At 40.8% G+C, this 17,925-nt stretch overlaps 1 protein-coding gene across 1 annotated transcript; it reads left to right on the top strand.

Moving 5' to 3' along the window:
• The first annotated feature begins 59 nt into the window (after positions 1 to 59).
• On the top strand, positions 60 to 16,569 carry znf839 (zinc finger protein 839). The gene is made up of 10 exons (XM_015012871.2): positions 60 to 1,006; positions 2,552 to 3,652; positions 4,411 to 4,563; positions 7,740 to 7,853; positions 7,956 to 8,048; positions 9,107 to 9,253; positions 9,354 to 9,458; positions 9,646 to 9,733; positions 10,441 to 10,567; positions 12,730 to 16,569. The coding sequence occupies exons 1-10, from the start codon at positions 296 to 298 to the stop codon at positions 13,529 to 13,531; spliced, it is 3,441 nt and encodes a 1,146-aa protein (XP_014868357.2). The 5' UTR covers positions 60 to 295; the 3' UTR covers positions 13,532 to 16,569.
• The last annotated feature ends 1,356 nt before the right edge of the window (positions 16,570 to 17,925 follow it).

Here is a 17,925-nt window from a genome sequence, read left to right as displayed (position 1 = left end):
CATAATTAAGACAGAACCTTGTGAATCCGGTCCGTTGGTAGTTCCGGTCCGGGTTACATGCGCTACAGCTGCCGCGGAGGGTTAAGCTAGGCTAGTTCAAAACTCCTCCCGCTAATACTTGCCTTCCAGCGATTTCACCGCTGCTCTAAATGTCGCCATTCATTCCCGCGGAGAGTTTTATCTACCAGCGCACGCTGGTTTTATAAATAACTTTTTATTTAGTGATATATTCTGGAGATACGGTAAACAGTATCAAGGCCCCTAGTCAAAGCTAACTGTTAACCCCAAAGCTAAAATGGCGGACAACGAGGGTGACAGCGGAGCTATTGGAACAATAACAGTGGCGGAGCCGCCGGGGACAGACTCTGAGCCCGCCGTTAAGCCAGACACGCAGCCCGTGGAGCCTTTATCAGTCCAGCCTGCCGTCCAGATCTTACAGCCCGAGGAGAAAGGTTCGACTTTCCTCGTCGCCCAGTGCGATCAGCCTGCAGAGAGTGCAGAGCCCGGGTCCTGTGCGGATGGCGGTCAGCCCCCGAGTGAAGCAGAAACCTGCCAGGTGGAGCAGCGCATGCTGGTGGGCGCAGAGTTTGCCGATCTGGCCAACACCACCATCATCTACGTGCAGCCTGACGGCAGCCTGGTGGAGGGCACCGGGCTGACGGTTGAGGAGCAGCAAGCGGTGCTGCAGCAGCTCACCAAGCAGCAGATCGTGCAGGTCTCCGACACCGAGGCCGTCCAGCTGCTCCAGCACAGCCAGCTGGTCAAACCGGCCCCGGCCCAAAAGACGGCTCTGGATCCGAGTCAGCTGCAGCAGGTCATTAACCAGGTCACCAAGTCCCAGAACCAGGTCCAGGTGCCTCAGGAGAACCTGCAGCATGTGAAGGGTCAGCAGAAGCAGGTCCAGCTTTCCCCACAGAACCTAAAGATCAGCCCTCAGAATAATGCTTCCACCCAGCTGAAAAGTGTGGCTCAACAGGTCGCTTTGCAGTCCAACACTTTAATCCAGGTGAGTTAGATATGAAGGATTCGTTCATCTTGATTAGGATTCTGCAGCCTACAACCCGACCAGTAATCTGAACCAGGAATCACATAGAAGTGAGTCGAGATGCACTGATCTGGATTTCATGGTTGGTACAGATTTCTGTTCGGTCTAAGCTCATTCTGATTTTATACAACTTAGAATTTTTTTAAGGACAATGACACAAAAGAAAAAAAATATATATATACTGCAGGTTGTTTGATAGAGGAAATAGTTTTCTATCAACACAATAGAGGTGTTACAAGATTATCCCAGGTTATGCATCAAAGTGTTGTGGCCTCGTTCTACCCAATCACTTTCATGGTTTTCCATGAAACATTTTACAATGTAAATATCAAAGAAAAATGCAAATGAAATAGATTGTAGCTTTCTTATTTTACTAAAAACAGAACACGTACAGTGTGTCTTTAAGAGAAACAGGCATTGTTTTGGACTGATTTCTCCTTTCTTTTTTTAATGAACATAACAGATAAAAGAGAAATGCTGCAGATTGTTTTGGTTTCTAACTGATCAACCAAAGACAACAACGGATGTTTTTCTACACAACAGGGACTGAAGTGGAACCCAAATAGCAAAGTACAGAACATACAGGATGTAGAAACCAAACTATTGGATACGACAACAAACATTCTATAAAAGTATTACACATATCTGTAATAGAAATGATCACTCTATGCAATAGATATGCACTGATCTTTGTGGGTCTATTCTTGTTTCTGATTTTGATGACAAAATACTTTTTAGTGTTTTTATAAAATGCTGAAAATTTAAATGCATTAACAACATGTTTGTACTAAAATGAATTTCTGAAAACACAGCTGTCTCTGAACATGAACAAAAACTGTAACATTCTGCACAGAGGTGTGTGCATCTACAACACATCTCCGTTTGTCCTCTGCAGGCGATATCGTAGCTCACAAACTCAAAATGTGGATGGGCACCATTGCCCAAAATATACAATTTTTACAGAACGGGTTCAGTGCCACTGAAAAAAATATATATTTTTTTTCTTAAAAATGCTGATATTTTCTTTTAAATTTTCACTTTTCTCCAAAATCAGATTTTCTCAAAATTCTGATTTTTTTTTAACTTTAATTTTTTTTGCCCAATTTGCTAGTGCTCAAAAGTATTAGCTCAGTATTATTTTTTTTCCTCAAAATTCTGTCTTTTTTCTTGCCTTCAGAAAGTTCAGATGAAATGATTTTTTCCCAGTGTTCCTAAACCTCACATTTTTGTAAACAAGATCAATTGAAAATATATCAGTTTAACTCTCTGACCATTTTGATCTTTTTACTTGTCAGTGACCTTAAGCCTCTTCCATAATAATGTTCTATTGTGGGATTTGATGTCTGTCCACATTGTGAGTAAATGACTAAAGGAGACATGCTGCAGTTGTTCAGTTGGGTTTTTATCCTCACACCTCTGCCCCATTACAGGGAGAGTTTTACAATTTCTGAAATCAGATCTGAATTTCAACTTGTTTTTTTTGTTTTTTTTTTTTTGTCTTTCCAGGCAGAACCAACGCGAATCCAGATCCAAGTTCCTCCCAAACAGGACCTGAATTCTTGTGTGAGTCTGCAGCAGAAGACCGTGGCTATCAGCCACCCGCAGGTGAAGCTGTCTGCCAGCAGCGGCCTGGGCAACGCACAGATCATCCACCTGCAGTCTGTGGTAGGTCAGCAGGGTCAGCAGATCCTGCTGCAGCAGAACCCAGGAGAACCCCAGATCCAGTTGGTGCTACAAAACGCCACTCCTGTGGTGGGCTCTCTGCTCCCCTTGGTCCACAAGGTGACGGGCCCAGCAACCATAGCAACTGCTTCCTCCAGTCTGGGTCAGAAACCTACCCTTCCTACTGTCAGAGTGGCAGCTGCCACCCCAGTTAAAGACCCGCCCCCTCCCAGCAGCAAGCCCCCTGCCGCTCCCGTCACTAAAACCATCAGCATTCCTCTGATTAAGACACAGCACAACGGGACGGCCACTACTGCTGGGAAAGTCCCAGTTAAAGCGACCCCGGTCATCCCCGCAACTCCACGGCAACCCACCACCCTAACCGTCGCCCCCAGGCTTCCCACGGCAACCTCTATCGTCAAGGAAAAAAAACGAGAAAAAGAGGAGAAGAAGAAAGCAAAGAAAAGAGAGAGGAAAGCCCTGAAGGTCCAAACCCGATCGGGTCGGGTGTCCAGGCCACCCAAGTACAAAGCTAAAGACTACAAGTTCATCAAGACGGAGGACCTGGCGGAGAGCCACCAGTCCGACTCAGACGACTACTCCGACATGAGCGTGGAGGAGGAGGAGAACGCCAAGCGGGACGGGCCGGGCTCCAGCAGCCCCTCGTCTCTCAGCTACAGCCTCAAGTCGCGCTGCCACCGCTGTCAGACCTGCGATAAGGCCTACATCGGCCCCGGTGGCTTGAACCGCCACTACAAGCTGAACCCCACCCACGGAGAGCCCGACCTCACCGGGGTCACAGCCAGCGGCGCACCAGAACCCGGCCAGAGCAGAGTGGACCAGAAGGTAGAGGAGGCTGTCACTGAGGAGGAGGAAGAGGAGGAGGAGGAAGAAGAACAAGAGGAGGAAGAGGAGGAGAAACCTGCTGCCATGACAACAAACAGTGTGAGACACCGTTTTACCTGTCAGAGCTGAGAGCTACGTGGTTTCAGCTCTTGAGTTTAGGTTTTGATTTCAGACCGCTCAGTGAATAATTGGAGGGGTTGAAACGATTAATTGAAATACCAATGATTAATCGATTTGTTGAAATAATCATCAACTAATTCAGTGATCGATTAAACCAGAAGTGGCCATTTACTGAAATGGCAACATACAAAAAAGCTAAGCCAAAAATATAAACATTTTGCATTTAAGATTTAAAAAAATTGTCAGTAAATCTGTTCTAAATTAATAATCTATACTAAATTATTATTTCAAAAAATAATCAACACATTATGTAAAAAACAAACTTTGTCTGAAAAAAAAATCTATCAAGCATCTTTTGCTATCCAGTTGTTAATTGGTTAAGCCAAACAATAATTACCAATCAACAGTAGTCACCCCACTGTTGCCAACTCAGCGACTTTCTTGCTATATTGAGCAACATTTCAGATCAAAAATTTGACATCATCCAAAATTGGAATCAGCAGGTCAGGCAGTCGGTGCAGCCCTAAAAGTAACCCTACCTTATTACATTTTAGACAATAAAATTTTCATTTTTTTTATCCATTTAAAATAGGAATTGGATTATTTATTTCTTTAGACTTGTTTAGATGCGTTTATAATATCGCATAAAATAAGCTTAAGTAGTTGAATGAAGAATCTACAGAATGTGTCAGTTTTGCTGTGCTCTGCCTCTAAAGGCTCACTCTGCTTGTCTTCAGGGAGACGACGGCCTGGCAGCTGAAGGACTCACCAGCCTCCATTACCGGGGCCCAGGTCGCCCCAGAGGGCGAGGGAGAGGAAGAGGGCGAGGGAGGGGCAGAGGAAGAGGAAGAGGCAGGGGACGAGGTCGATCACTTGGACCTCCTCCTAAGGTTGGTTTGCTTAAAGCCAAGGTTCATTCTACCTCAGTGTTTTCTCTTTATGCTGTATATTTGAAATGGCATCCAGTTCCAGTGTTAAATGTTGATTATAATTTAAAGGTTATTGATCTTTCAGAAAGTTTCCTCACATTATTAAGCAATGACTTGAAAATGATCTTAAGATAACGTTATTGTTTATTACAATATCTTCTGGGCAGTGGTGGAGAAAGTACTCTAAAAATGTACTTAAGTAAAAGTACAAATACACAGACAAAAATGTACTCAAGTAAAAGTACCACATTAACATTTTACTTAAGTAAAAGTAAAAATGTTTTGGCTTTTAAAAATACTTAAGTATTAAAAGTAAAAGTACTTGCTGAATGCATTACCTGATCGCTAATATTATTAGGTGAACCGATTGTATTTAATTTTAATACATTAGAAATGTGCCATTTTAATGAACAATCCCACAGATAAAGCATGTTTTTATTGTGTTTACTCTGTAACATAGCTTAGACTTAGATATGTGATTCTATGCATCATAATTTCAGGCATGGAAACATCTTGTCTCCTGTCCTACCATATTATGAACTTCACTTTTTTTGCCACTACTGGGATTTATTTTTGAAAGAAATCCAACTGAAAGGGTGGGCAGTGGAGGACATGGAACCAAGGAGCCACGTAGCAGAGTTGTAGTCTAGACCACCGAACCTGAGACCAAATCAAGACCAAGACCAGCACCCTGCACTACATGACACAATAAAATGAAGTGCACCTGTCAAAATTGCTTCTCAAATTGATCTGAAAGATCCACATTCCCATAAAAACACCTAGATATTAAATACTTAGAGCTGAAATAAATTTAACCAGTATCAATTCAAACTCTTCTTCATTCTGTTTTGCTTTCATCTCTGTGCCACAATCCGCAGAGGTCTCTTGCCATCCCTAAAAAAAAAAATAACGCCCTGGGCGGTTGCCCATATTGCCAATGTCAGAAACCACAACTGTCTGCACCATTAAACATAGCAATAAACGGTAAGCAACGCTCAACTATGAACACTGTCCAAGGCGCAATAAGGAAGAAATAACCAAGCAGAAGGAGGTGACTGTTTTCATCCTCCCTCCTGCTGCAACGTCTGCCACCATAACAGGAGAAGAAAAGAAAGAGCAATGAGCATGCTCTGTGTTCTTACGTTGTTGTTTTATTTATTCGCCAATTATATATATATAATTTTTTTTAATGAAATGAAATAATAGCTACTGCAGTGTTCACAGAGCATTACAAGAACAAAGAACGGCTCTCAGTGACGCTTCAGTCCTATAGGATTTAGTAAAGATCCGTCCAGAAGAAACGGATCGTTCCTGAATGTCATATCACAGCGTTGTCCCATATTTGCGACACATCCGTCAACACCTCCACACAATAATTAAGCGCATGAGTGACAACTTTTTTTTCATCGCAGATGCAACATGTGTCTCTGTACAGCTAGCTTTGCTAGCATCACGTCCACGGAGCTTACCTTTCTTTAAGCTGTCCTTCCAAGTGACGCTAAAAGTTGGACGAAGTCCCCACCGTCTGTGAAAGCGAAGCGCTGCTGATTTTACATGTTGCCATATCTATGATTTATGCAACGCTATTACATTACTGACGATTAGACAGACGTCTTCTCCCGCTCAGAGGAAACCACTGCGCATGTCTGGAGCTCCGCGTGCGAGTAAAGGTGGAGGCGATGGGTGACAACAGACACTAAGTCACGTTATTGCTTGGATTTTACGGCGCCACCTTAAAACCCTGAACGTCACATTTTAACGGACAAAAAGCGTAATGCGACTTGGATGTAACGAGTAACGCGACACTTTGTAGAAATGTAGTGAAGTAGAAAGTCCAGATACTTACTGCAAAATGTAGTGGAGTAAAAGTAGAAAGTACCCATTATTAAAAATACTTAAGTAAAGTACAGATACATGAAAAATGTATTTAAGTACATTAACGAAGTACTTGTACTTCTTTACTTCCCACCACTGCTTCTGGGAGTCTTTATCGTTCAGTAAAATGTGTTATTGTGACATGACTAGTAAGGAAAGCATTCATCATCAACATGAATGATGTTGATGATAAAAAGCCAAAGTTTTTGGCTTTTTATCAGTTCAGTCTCTGTTTTTTCCACAGTGGATTAAGATACAAAAGTAGCTTCAATGAATTAACAATAAAAAAAATTAAAAAAATAGGTACATAAGTTTGAATTTATTGTGGATTTTCTTTAATTACACGTCCACGCTCAAATATATGCATCCAGTCGCAATAATATTTGCTTCACTGGCTTTGCAGCCTTCAGCAGGTTGCTGGCACCATTCTGCCTGGACTCCACCAGTTTTTAAAACTATTATTCTAAAAACTGGTGGAGTTTATTTCAGTTAGTTGGTCTCCAGGCATAGTCTCTGCTTAAAAGAATCTTCCATAAATGTTGAACAGGATTAATGTCCTAACAGGCTGTAGGGAATCCATTCAGCTGCACTGAAGCCATTTTGATATGTTTGGGTCAGAAACTGGAGCCTGTTCCATAAACATCTCTGTTATAAACTAAGGACGCACCAATCCACTTTTTTTTAAATCTCAGATGCCGATACCGATATCTGAGGTTTAGTATCGGCCGATACCGATCCGATACAGAAGAACAGCTGAATTCACTTAGAAAGTTTATTTTCTAAATGCAGACATAAATGTACTGAATTACAAATTAATTTGCTAACTAACTCTGCACCACTACAGCTCACTGAAATTCACTAATAGCTTCACAAGCTTGGTCAAACATATGAACACAATTTTTATTTGTGCTGTTAGTAGAACAGTCAGTGTAAAATAAATAATGAAACTGACTAAAACAACAGGTTGACTATTTTGGTCAAACGTAAAAAAAAAATAGCTGCAAAACACCTTTCAAATGGTTCAGAAAGAGCAATTAGGAATTCTAATTATAATGTAAAATAAATAAAGCATGATGTCATTCAGAGCACAAAGTAAAGAACTAGACTGAATAGATCTGCCTTTATAGATTGAGCACATTGCCACCTATATCCCATCTAGAATGTTTTCCAATATCAACACCAATACAGATATTGACATCAGATCGGTGCATCTTCTTAGAACCTGGTAGTTCTTCGTTAACCAGAGTGGTTGATTCTCTCAGGTGAGCGTTGGTCTCGTGGGCAGACCTGGTCGTCGCGGGCGACCCCCAAAGCTCGGGGTCATTCCAGTAACAGCACGGCAGCAGGCAGAGAGGAGACAGCTGCGGCTGCAGGAGGTCAGAGGACGGGGTGCTGCTCCATTCCAGGACGGGACTGACCCGTCTCCACAAGTACCCGCTGTGTAACTCGTGTTTCTGTGACCATTCTGTTGCTTCCAGCTGGTGGAGCAGTGTGAAGATGAAGAACTGATGGATGCTGTTCTTCCTCGTTTGACCAAAATGTTAAGTCTGTGGGAGCTCCTGCTGGCGAAGGTGAAAAAAAAAACACACACAAACTTTTCTATTAGAAATAATGGCCTGTTTGTTTTTGCTATCATGTTGTTAGTATTAGTTTTGACCCATCAGCCATCACCATGCGGACTGCTCCTAAGTGGTCAATTTGATTGTGTCTCTTTTTATGTCTATTTTAGCTTTTAATTAACTTTTTATCAAGGAATGAGTGCAATATAAGTAATTATTGATAGTCTTTTTTAATACTGAGACATTGTTTTTGTCTGGAAAATTGCACCCGAAGTTCATCGTAAAATTGATCACTGTTACAATTCCAACATATGAATATTCATCATTAAGTCACTCAGACATTAAAGTTATTGTACGTAAAGTGACAATAATCACTATAGGAAATAATTGAATATTCCTTCCTTAATTTAGTAAACTGCTATTTGTTTTGAGGAATATTTCAGCTTACGATGGCTAAAATCATTCACACGTACAACAGCAAAGGGCATTCTGGGTAAATAGAACCAAATCAAACATGAGCGTCTAGTGCTAACAGGAGAAATGGCTCGTGGTCTTTTGCCAAAGAGAAATCCTAAAATCACTACGATCTGACTTCACTCGATCTCACTCCCATTTGTGCTCTGTGTTTTCTGCAGAAGTTTTCATGTTGTTTCCTTCAGTGGTTCTTGTCTATCCTAAATCACACATTTATGTCAATATTCTTTGTTTAATGAGTAAAACAATGTTCATTTTTAGTGTCTCTCTGGGTTTACTTTTTTCCAGACATATATTTAATACATATATCTTTTGATATTTTTTATGACTGTATGCTTTGCAACATACATTGAAAAGGAACATTTATTTAATGAGAAGAAACCTCCAAGAAAACCAAACTCAGAAGGACCTACTGGGGATATGGAAGGAGTATAATACATTTCCTACATATTTCTGTTATCTCACAAGCTATTGCTCCTCTTTGTGACTTGTAGTTGACTGCATTAATATTTGAAGACAGTAGAAGGTAGGCAGGCCAGGTCACCTCTGTGGTTCTTTAAAAATTATTTCTAACCTTCGTCCTCCGTCTCTTTCAGCTGGACTGCAAAGGGTCGGCTTGTAGCTGCTTTCCAGACATTTACCATGAGTTTGAATCTCTGCATGCTCAAGTCAGGCAGACTGCACAGGACTACATCGTAAGTCCTCAGGGTGGAGCCATGCCTGTGGAGGTCAGGAACATTGAGGTGAGACCATACGTTGCTTCTCTGTGCACCTGAAGACTGGAAAAGTTGAGCAGCAGGTGATGCGACAGGTTCTCTGTCCCTTCCTGGACTCCCGTTTCAGGTGGCCAGGTCTCTAGGGATCCTGGACGAGGTAAACAAGATGAAGGTGCTTCCTGGAGCATCGCCTGTTTCTAGTGGGAACAATAAGAATGTCCGGTACATGGGGGTAAGCATGCAGCCAGAAAGAATCTGAGTAAAACTGTGTGTGTGCTGAAGGGTTTTTTTTTCTTACAGAACTTACTGTTAACAATGAGAAGAGGCTGCTTTAAAATACTACAGCTAACTCTGCTCCTTGTAAGGAAAATAACAGTAGTTTCAGTTTAAATTAATCAAAGTTGTTGTTTTTTTTTCAGAACTCCAAGATGTTGCCACCATCTAAAAGATTTAAGATGGAAAACAGTATTGCAGATCACCAGAACGGCACAGAAGTGCCAAAATCAGGTAGTTGTATGAACAGCTTGAATTAGTCATTTATACTGTTGCTGAGAATGTTATAACATGTATGTCAGGGTTTCCTCTAGAAAACTCTCTAAGCCCAGTAGTAAAGGTGATGGGACAGTCATCTGACGGCCCACCGTGTTATTTAGTTAAATTTTTTTTAAAGTTGACAGGAAATTTGAAAATATCACTTGGTAATTATGTGTTATTGGAGGACATTATTAACAATAACTAAAAACAAACTGCAAAGTCTTAAAAAAAAAGTAAACATAAAAAATATACAATTAAAATAAACATTAATTTTTTCACTTCATTTGTTCCATCATAATTAAAGTGTCCAAAAAATTTATTTAATCATTTATCTGTGACTTTTCACATTATTTGCTGAAGTTCTTAGCATGACACAGGTAGAGACAGGAAGTGATTATGGAGGTTTGGTGAGGTTTTTTTTTAGAACTAGCATGATGTTAGCATATTTCCTTCCCTGTTTTGATACAACTTGTTGATACCTCAACAAGTTCTATCCCAGCTTCTACAAATCCTGTAAAAGTTCCTCAGCAGTGTTTCAGCTGCTCTTTCCCACAGGAAGCACTGAATATGGATTTGATAAACTGCCATAAGACATACACTATTCAGCATTTAAGTATTGTAGCTGTTTGGATCAGTATGTGAGGTCATGTGACTGTCATATCTGTCACTTTGTTTCCCAGCTGCTGCTCCAGTGGCCTCGGCCACCCAGGCAGCCTCTCTTGTCAAGTCATGCTCCGTGTCTGTGTCTCCCCTGGAGATTTCAGGTGGAGCCAAAGTGCTGAGCGCCTCTGCTGAACCTACCTCCAGGTGAGCTGAGTCCACCTCGCTGGATGTGAGGGCTGTTCAGACTGGATTCATGACATTAACGCTTAATGAGCACATCACAGGTGGACAGCTGTAAGTTTGTGCTCAATTAAAATTAGGGATGGAGATTTCCTTAAAGGGGCGGTATTATGTCAAATCAGCTTTTTGAGATTTACATCATGTTATAATATTCCCTCATCAAAAACATTCCTAGAGTGTTACTTTGATTCTATTATGCATGTTAGAGAAATCTTTTAATCTCCCATGGCAACCATTCAGCTGTGCAAAACACCTGGGTGGACCTAGCTCCGCCTTCGAGACACAGCTCCTCCTCAGAGCTGCAGTTTTCAAGTTTCCACCTCACAGAGCAGCCCTCCCCCATGGCTCACCCACTCAGCTCCTGCAGATTAGCCAGTATCAATTTGCAAACACCTGGTGGAGCTGTGTATCTGCTGAGTTCATCATAGGAGCTACTTCTCAATATAATGCTGGTAAAAATGTTGATAAAGGGTTAACAGAGGAGCGACAACCATCCTGAACAGCCAAACAGAGCTGGTTCAGATCAAAATGTATGTGTCGAAGTGACCCAGTCAAAGTCCAGACAAGAATCTGTGTCTTGAAAAATTGATATTTACAGATCTTCTGCATCCAGTTTGACTGAGATTCAGCACAAATATGCAAAGAAGAATGGAGCATTTTCCAGTGTGTAGGTGTTCAGAGTTGGAGGATGTGAATCAACAAGACCTGCAGCTGAAGCCCAGCCAGAGGCTTCCATCTGCACAGTCCTGACTCAGAGGTCAAACACAAAAAGATCCCACACTTTGACCAAATGTAGTAAAACTGATTTCACTGCCATTTAACAGTTCAGCACTACGTTGTGTTGCTCCAACACATAAAATCCTAATGATATACATACAGCTGCAGCTGCCAATAACATTTAGTAATTGATATTTCTATTGGTTACTCTGATGATTAAATGGATTTATTAACAAAACAAGTGTGCAGCTGCAGCTGAAGAATCCTCCTAATATAAACATCTAATATCTGAGCAGAAAGGCTCAGGCCTTCCTGAACTGAACATAAATACAATGTAGAGCTAATCTGTTGAATATTTATTCTATTAATCGATTAAAAATTGCTTAACAGATTTTTTTTTTTACAGAATTTGAACCAGGTGAAGCTAAAACTACCACTCCAGGATTTTGAGTAGAACATATTTACAGACGAAGCTTGTTTTTTTTTTTTATCTTAAGTGCCAAACATTTATTTATTTTTTAACAGTTTCAGCATAATTACTACTTTAACTATTTTTTATTCACCAAATGGCCTTTTCTTTAAGTCTGTACTCTCCATATAATGATTATTGATTACTAAATTAGTTGACATTTACTTCAATAATCAGTTCATCACAATGAATCAGATGTATTGTTTCAGCCCTAACTATACGTTGACGTTATGAAAATGTTCTTGGGTTCTGAAAGTTTTGCAGGATGATGGACCTGGTTTATAGTGACCAGCCCTGTCATAATAACACATTGTTCTGGATGATAAATTGTCCCAGAAGTTATTGTGATAAATGATAATATTGTTATTTTGAGACCATTTCTAGTAATATAACCTAAAGGCATAATAATGCAAGGAAACATTCTCAGAGATCAAAAAACTTTTAAACTCTAATGAGCATTTAACACTGGAACTGGACGACATTTTAAATATTCAAAATAAATAAAACAATAGAGAAACAACAAATAAAATTAATTATGAAATCTCTGTAAATAAAATGTCCTTCAATATAAGGGTCTCTCAGTTGAGACCAAAGCATCAGACTGAAGACTTTTATTATCCAAGTTTTGGTAGAAAGAGAGTAAAGAGACAAACAATAAATCATGAAAAGGGAAATCATTGAGCTCATTTTAATTTATCATGCGATTCATTGATTCACTGATTATTGCAACAGGCCTACATGTAACGGAGAACAGAGATGAGTCACTTACTGTATGACAGAGAACAGTGTAGTCAGATGGTGGTGCTTTTATATGTTTCTTAGCTATAAAGTAACACTAGTTGCCATGGTAGTGCAGCAGAGTAATAACATGAGTTGGTGTTTGTCAGCTGAAATTGATTTCTGAAGCTGATAGTCTGAATGTGTTTGTTGTGACCTGCAGCTCCTCCACCAACGCCTCTCCTGACCCAACTCCCAGCCTGGCTGCACCTCCCGCCGGCCCCACGCAGGAACAGAAGGAGGGGCCGTCGGCCCAGGACCAGGACGTACACATGGCTGACGCCACGGTCCAGGACGTACACATGGCTGACGCCACGGTCCAGGACGCAAACACAACCGACGCCACGGTCCAGGACGCAAACACGGCTGACGCCACGGTCCAGGACGCAAACACGGCTGACGCCACGGTCCAGGACGCAAACACGGCTGACGCCACGGTCCAGGACGCAAACACAGCCGACGCCACGGTCCAGGACATAAACATGGCCGAAAATACGGTCCAGGACTTAAACATGACCGAAGCTACGGTCCATCAAGTAAACGGGGCCAAAGCCACGATCCAGGAAGTAAATGGTGCTGAAACCGCTGTCCAGATGACGCAACCAGACTCTGCTCTCAGTTCTAGTGCCACCAGCACTACGGACAGAAAGAGGGCGGAGTCTAGCCCCAACCCTGGCCCCACCCCCAGCCCCGCCCAGCCGGCGGCCTCTGCTCAGCCTCAGCCCTGTGACTCCTCCTCCCAGCCCAAAGAGCTGCAGGCGGGCCAGGAGATCTACATCCAGACGGAGGGGCTGACGGTGCAGCTGGCCGAGCCGGGGTCGGATGGGATCGTTATCGTCAACGGACCAGACGGAACCACCATGCACATCCAGACCCCAGAGGGGGTACCCCTGGAGGCAGTGCAGGCCCTGCTGGGCATCGAGGCTTCAGACGGGGACAGACTGGCCCAACAGACCCAGGACTGAGCGGAACCTCCTCAGAACAGACTATCATGGAGTGATGGACAGCTGGAAACTGCAGTGCCTCCCTTCAAACCCAGCTGATAGGAGCCAACCGGCGCTTCTCTATGAATGTCAGAGTTTCAGAACAATGCAGGGGGACGACGGTGCAAATCCCCAACTCCTGTAGGAAAATGTCATGGTCTTCATCTCGCTGTGTTCAAAGAGCCAAGGTGAAGCTGCTGATCTTCAGGTCATATATAAATATGCATATATATATATAAATATCTATCTATATATACATATATATATGTTGTCAGCACATTTCATTTCTTCTACTCTTCTGTTGTTGGTCTTCGGTGCAGCTATTGCACACCTCCACTTTATGTTCAGAAAAGACGAAAACGGTTCATTTGCTTGGTTTTGTCCTCTGACTCTGTTGCTTGCTGTCTGCAGTTCGGCTTGTGTTGCTTTTATTTTTCTGTTTCTGAAATAAATTATTTTTCAGAAAAAAAAAAACAGCATAAAAGTGAATGGGCCAGATTTTTACTGACTTCACCAGCCAGTTTATCTCCACAGGTTCCGTTTTTACACTAAAAGGATTACTCTCTAAACTAATAAACTTACAGTATTTACATGAGATGTGCAGAAAAACATCAGTTTTTCAGAGTCCAATTTTCCCACAAACCAGGAAGTTTTTGGTTTTCTTCTCATCCATATGTGGCTTTTATTTTATTTTTATTTTTTTACTTCATAACAAATCTATCTCAAGTGTTTGTCAGAACGTCTGGTGTTTGTTTTGGAATGTACTGTTAAATCTTAAATTATTCACACCCCCGGCAGATTTAGATTTAAAACTGCTCTCACTCAACCAAGATGTTTGTTTCAGGAAATGAGACGAGGCGGTTCTTAAACCAAGACAGAGCAAGGGAGCATTTATTTTGAGATGTTGAAACAAAACTGAGTTGTTTTTATTCACATATTAAAATGTCATGTTAAAATTGAAAACTCTTTTAGTTCTGGTATTTTGATGGTTTATCTCTGAGACTCTCAGTCTGAACGTTGACGTTCAGCAGAAACATTTTCATCAAATTAAAAACTTGCTTTAAACCCAGGTCTACCAGGGGGATGAATAATTGTGGCCTTAGCTGTACATATTCTTTTGTAAATAGCAGCAGTTGTAACACAAAGTTGTTGGGAGTCAGATTAAAGTGTTGCACTAAACATCACCACGGCAACCACCACTCAGAAGATGTATGTTGAACAATCAGCAGCTTCTCCTCCCTGTTTACATGAACTCTGAAAAAACTGAAAAAGTCAGCCCAGGAGAAGACTGACTGCAAAAACACAAAACAAATATAAATATAAATTGGTCTAGTTTCTAGTGCAAATATCTTAGTAGAGCTGAAGTAAGACTAGGTTCACTGAAACGTAACTTCTCAGATGGATATAAGAACTTGTTTTAATTCCTTAATATTGATAAAAGAAAATCCTAGTTCTTATGACAGATTATTTAACTTATAAAAAGACATTTTTACAGATGTTAAAAGTGAAACAATCTGCCAGTGGAACTATCACATTTTAAAAATCAGTATTAAGAAAACAGTAACTTAAAGCAACGCCTATATCTTGTTGAAACGCTAGTAAGTTAGTTTTGTCTTATTTCAAGCGTTCTAAGATATTTGAACTCGAAGCTCGACCAAAACTTTGTGTTTTTGCAGTGAAAGGAGGAGAGGTGGTAGGATGGAAACTTGTCATCCAAAGTAAGGAAATATGTCTTTGGTCCACTATTTCATTGTACCAATGGTTATTGGCAATAAATCTTATTCCCTTCAAAGCCTGTTTAATTCCTCTTCAATGTCCTCACACTGGGAAGGGAAATGCATTAATGGGCTTCACCCTAAAAAAACTGCAGCAGATTCTCTCTGCCAGTACCAAACGCCTCCCTCTGCCCCTCACCATCACACTGCCTCCACCAGAACATGTTACGACTTAAGTAACACAACATCACCTCCACAATCAGCCCACAAATGTGTTTTCCAGACAGATGTGGGGAGGTTTAAGCAGAATTAAACTTGCTTTTAGTGGTGTGCAATTTTGTGCTGAGAAAATTTGTTACAAGGAGAAAAAAATCAACTAAAAACAATTTTTTTTTTTTGTTTTTTCTTTTGCCAACTTGAGTAAACGGCGTCTTTCTAACAGGACCGACCTGAAAGTGATGGTTCTGATTTGTTGTTGACTCCCTGCTTTCTGTGTAGATCTACACTCCAAAAACACTAAAATTTACCAAGTAATTTTGGTCTATTTAGAGCAAATATCTTAGTATATCTGAAATAAGACAAAACTAACTTACAATAACTTTTCAGCAAGTTTATAAGAGCTTGTTTTAAGTGAATAATTCCTTAATTTTATTTTATTTTTTTAAGTACTTGTTTAATTGGCAGATTATTTCACTTATAACAAGACATTTCTCCCATGTTATAAGTGAAATAATCTGCCAGTGGAACTACCACTTTTTCCATCAACATTAAGGAATCATTGGCCTAGAACAAGCTTCTATACAATGATAAAAAATTATTTCTAAGTTAATTTTGTCTTATTTCAATTGAACTAAGATATTTGCACTAGAAACTAGACCAAAGATACTTGGTAAGATTGAATGTTTTTGCAGTGTAAAGTGTCCAGATCAGTAATCTCCTGGGATTATTTCACTATTAAAGATCTGCTTGTTTGATACGTGTTTAACCCTGCTGTGACGACATCAGCTGGTTTTTAAAGACATTTGAATATTTGTACAGTTCTTTCCTCTCAATGTTTGCATATTTGGACTTCATTCTAAACTAGAAGATGATTTGTTGAATGTCTATATGTAGATAAAGACAATGAACAAAGTTTAAGAGTTGCACTATTTTATTACTTTTTTTTATAAAGCATCATCCAACATGTTTTAGGAAGTGAAGTGAGCTGCAGGGGGGTCAGTGCAGGGAGGGACATGTGGATGTTTGAGCAGCAAAAAGTATTCAGTACATGTTACCTTCTTACAATAAAACAATGTGTCAAACTTCCCTTCAGTTTGGTGATTCAGTTGAAAGATAGGATCCGCTTTAAATGTCAGCTGACTTCATTCAGATGTTTTTCATCTCTATAAGGAAGGGAAGGTGAGAGTTTTCCATGAATAGCAGATTTTCTCTAATTCCCACATTCACAAAATAAATAAGATGATATAAACAGACTCTGATATACGTCCGAAAGTAGTTGCTTGTCTATGTGGCAATGTTTCTGTGGCACCAAAGAACGGAAGCTACACTTATAACACCTTACAATGACTTATATCCATCCATCCATCCATTTTCTGTACATCCTTGTCCCTAATGGGTCGGGAGTGTGGCTGGTGTCTATCTCCAGCTGTTCCGGGTGAGAGGCGGGGTCACCCTGGACAGTCTGTCACAGATGACTTATATCAAGATAACAATTCAACATTTATATTATAATATTAACATATGTTACCCTGCATGCAGTGGTGGGAAGTAAAGAAGTACAAGTACTTCGTTACTGTACTTAAGTACATTTTTCATGTATCTGTACTTTACTTAAGTATTTTTAATAATGGGTACTTTCTACTTTTACTCCACTACATTTTACAGTAAATATCTGGACTTTCTACTTCACTACATTTCTACAAAAGTGTCGCGTTACTCGTTACATCCAAGTCGCAGGGAAGTTCAGGGACTTAAGGTGGCGCCGTAAAATCCAAGCAATAACGTGACTTTTGTCTGTTGTCACCCATCGCCTCCACCTTTACTCGCACGCGGAGCTCCAGACATGCGCAGTGGTTTCCTCTGAGCGGGAGAAGACGTCTGTCTAATCGTCAGTAATGTAATAGCGTTGCATAAATCATAGATATGGCGACATGTAAAATCAGCAGCGCTTCGCTTTCACAGACGGTGGGGACTTCGTCCAACTTTTAGCGTCACTTGGAAGGACAGCTTAAAGAAAGGTAAGCTCCGTGGACGTGATGCTAGCAAAGCTAGCTGTACAGAGACACATGTTGCATCTGCGATGAAAAAAAAGTTGTCACTCATGCCCTGAATTATTTTGTGGAGGTGTTGACTGAGGTGTCGCAAATATGGGACAACGCTGTGACCAAAGTGCAATATAGTGATATGACATTCAGGAACGATCCGTTTCTTCTGGAAGGATCTTTACTAAATCCTATAGGACTGAAGCCTCACTGATAGCCGTTCTTTGTTCTTGTAATGCTCTGTGAACACTGCAGTAGCTATTATTTCATTTCATAAAAAAAAATAATATATATTTAATTGGCGAATAAATAAAACAACAACGTAAGAACACAGAGCATGCTCATTGCTCTTTCTTTTCGTCTCCTGTCATGGTGGCAGATGTTGCAGCAGGAGGGAGGA

Source organism: Poecilia mexicana, unplaced genomic scaffold (assembly GCF_051168715.1).
Source record: "Poecilia mexicana isolate PSO_F unplaced genomic scaffold, ASM5116871v1 scaffold_22, whole genome shotgun sequence".
NCBI classification, from domain to species: Eukaryota; Metazoa; Chordata; class Actinopteri; order Cyprinodontiformes; family Poeciliidae; genus Poecilia; species Poecilia mexicana.
This window is presented reverse-complemented; position numbering and strand designations above follow the sequence as displayed.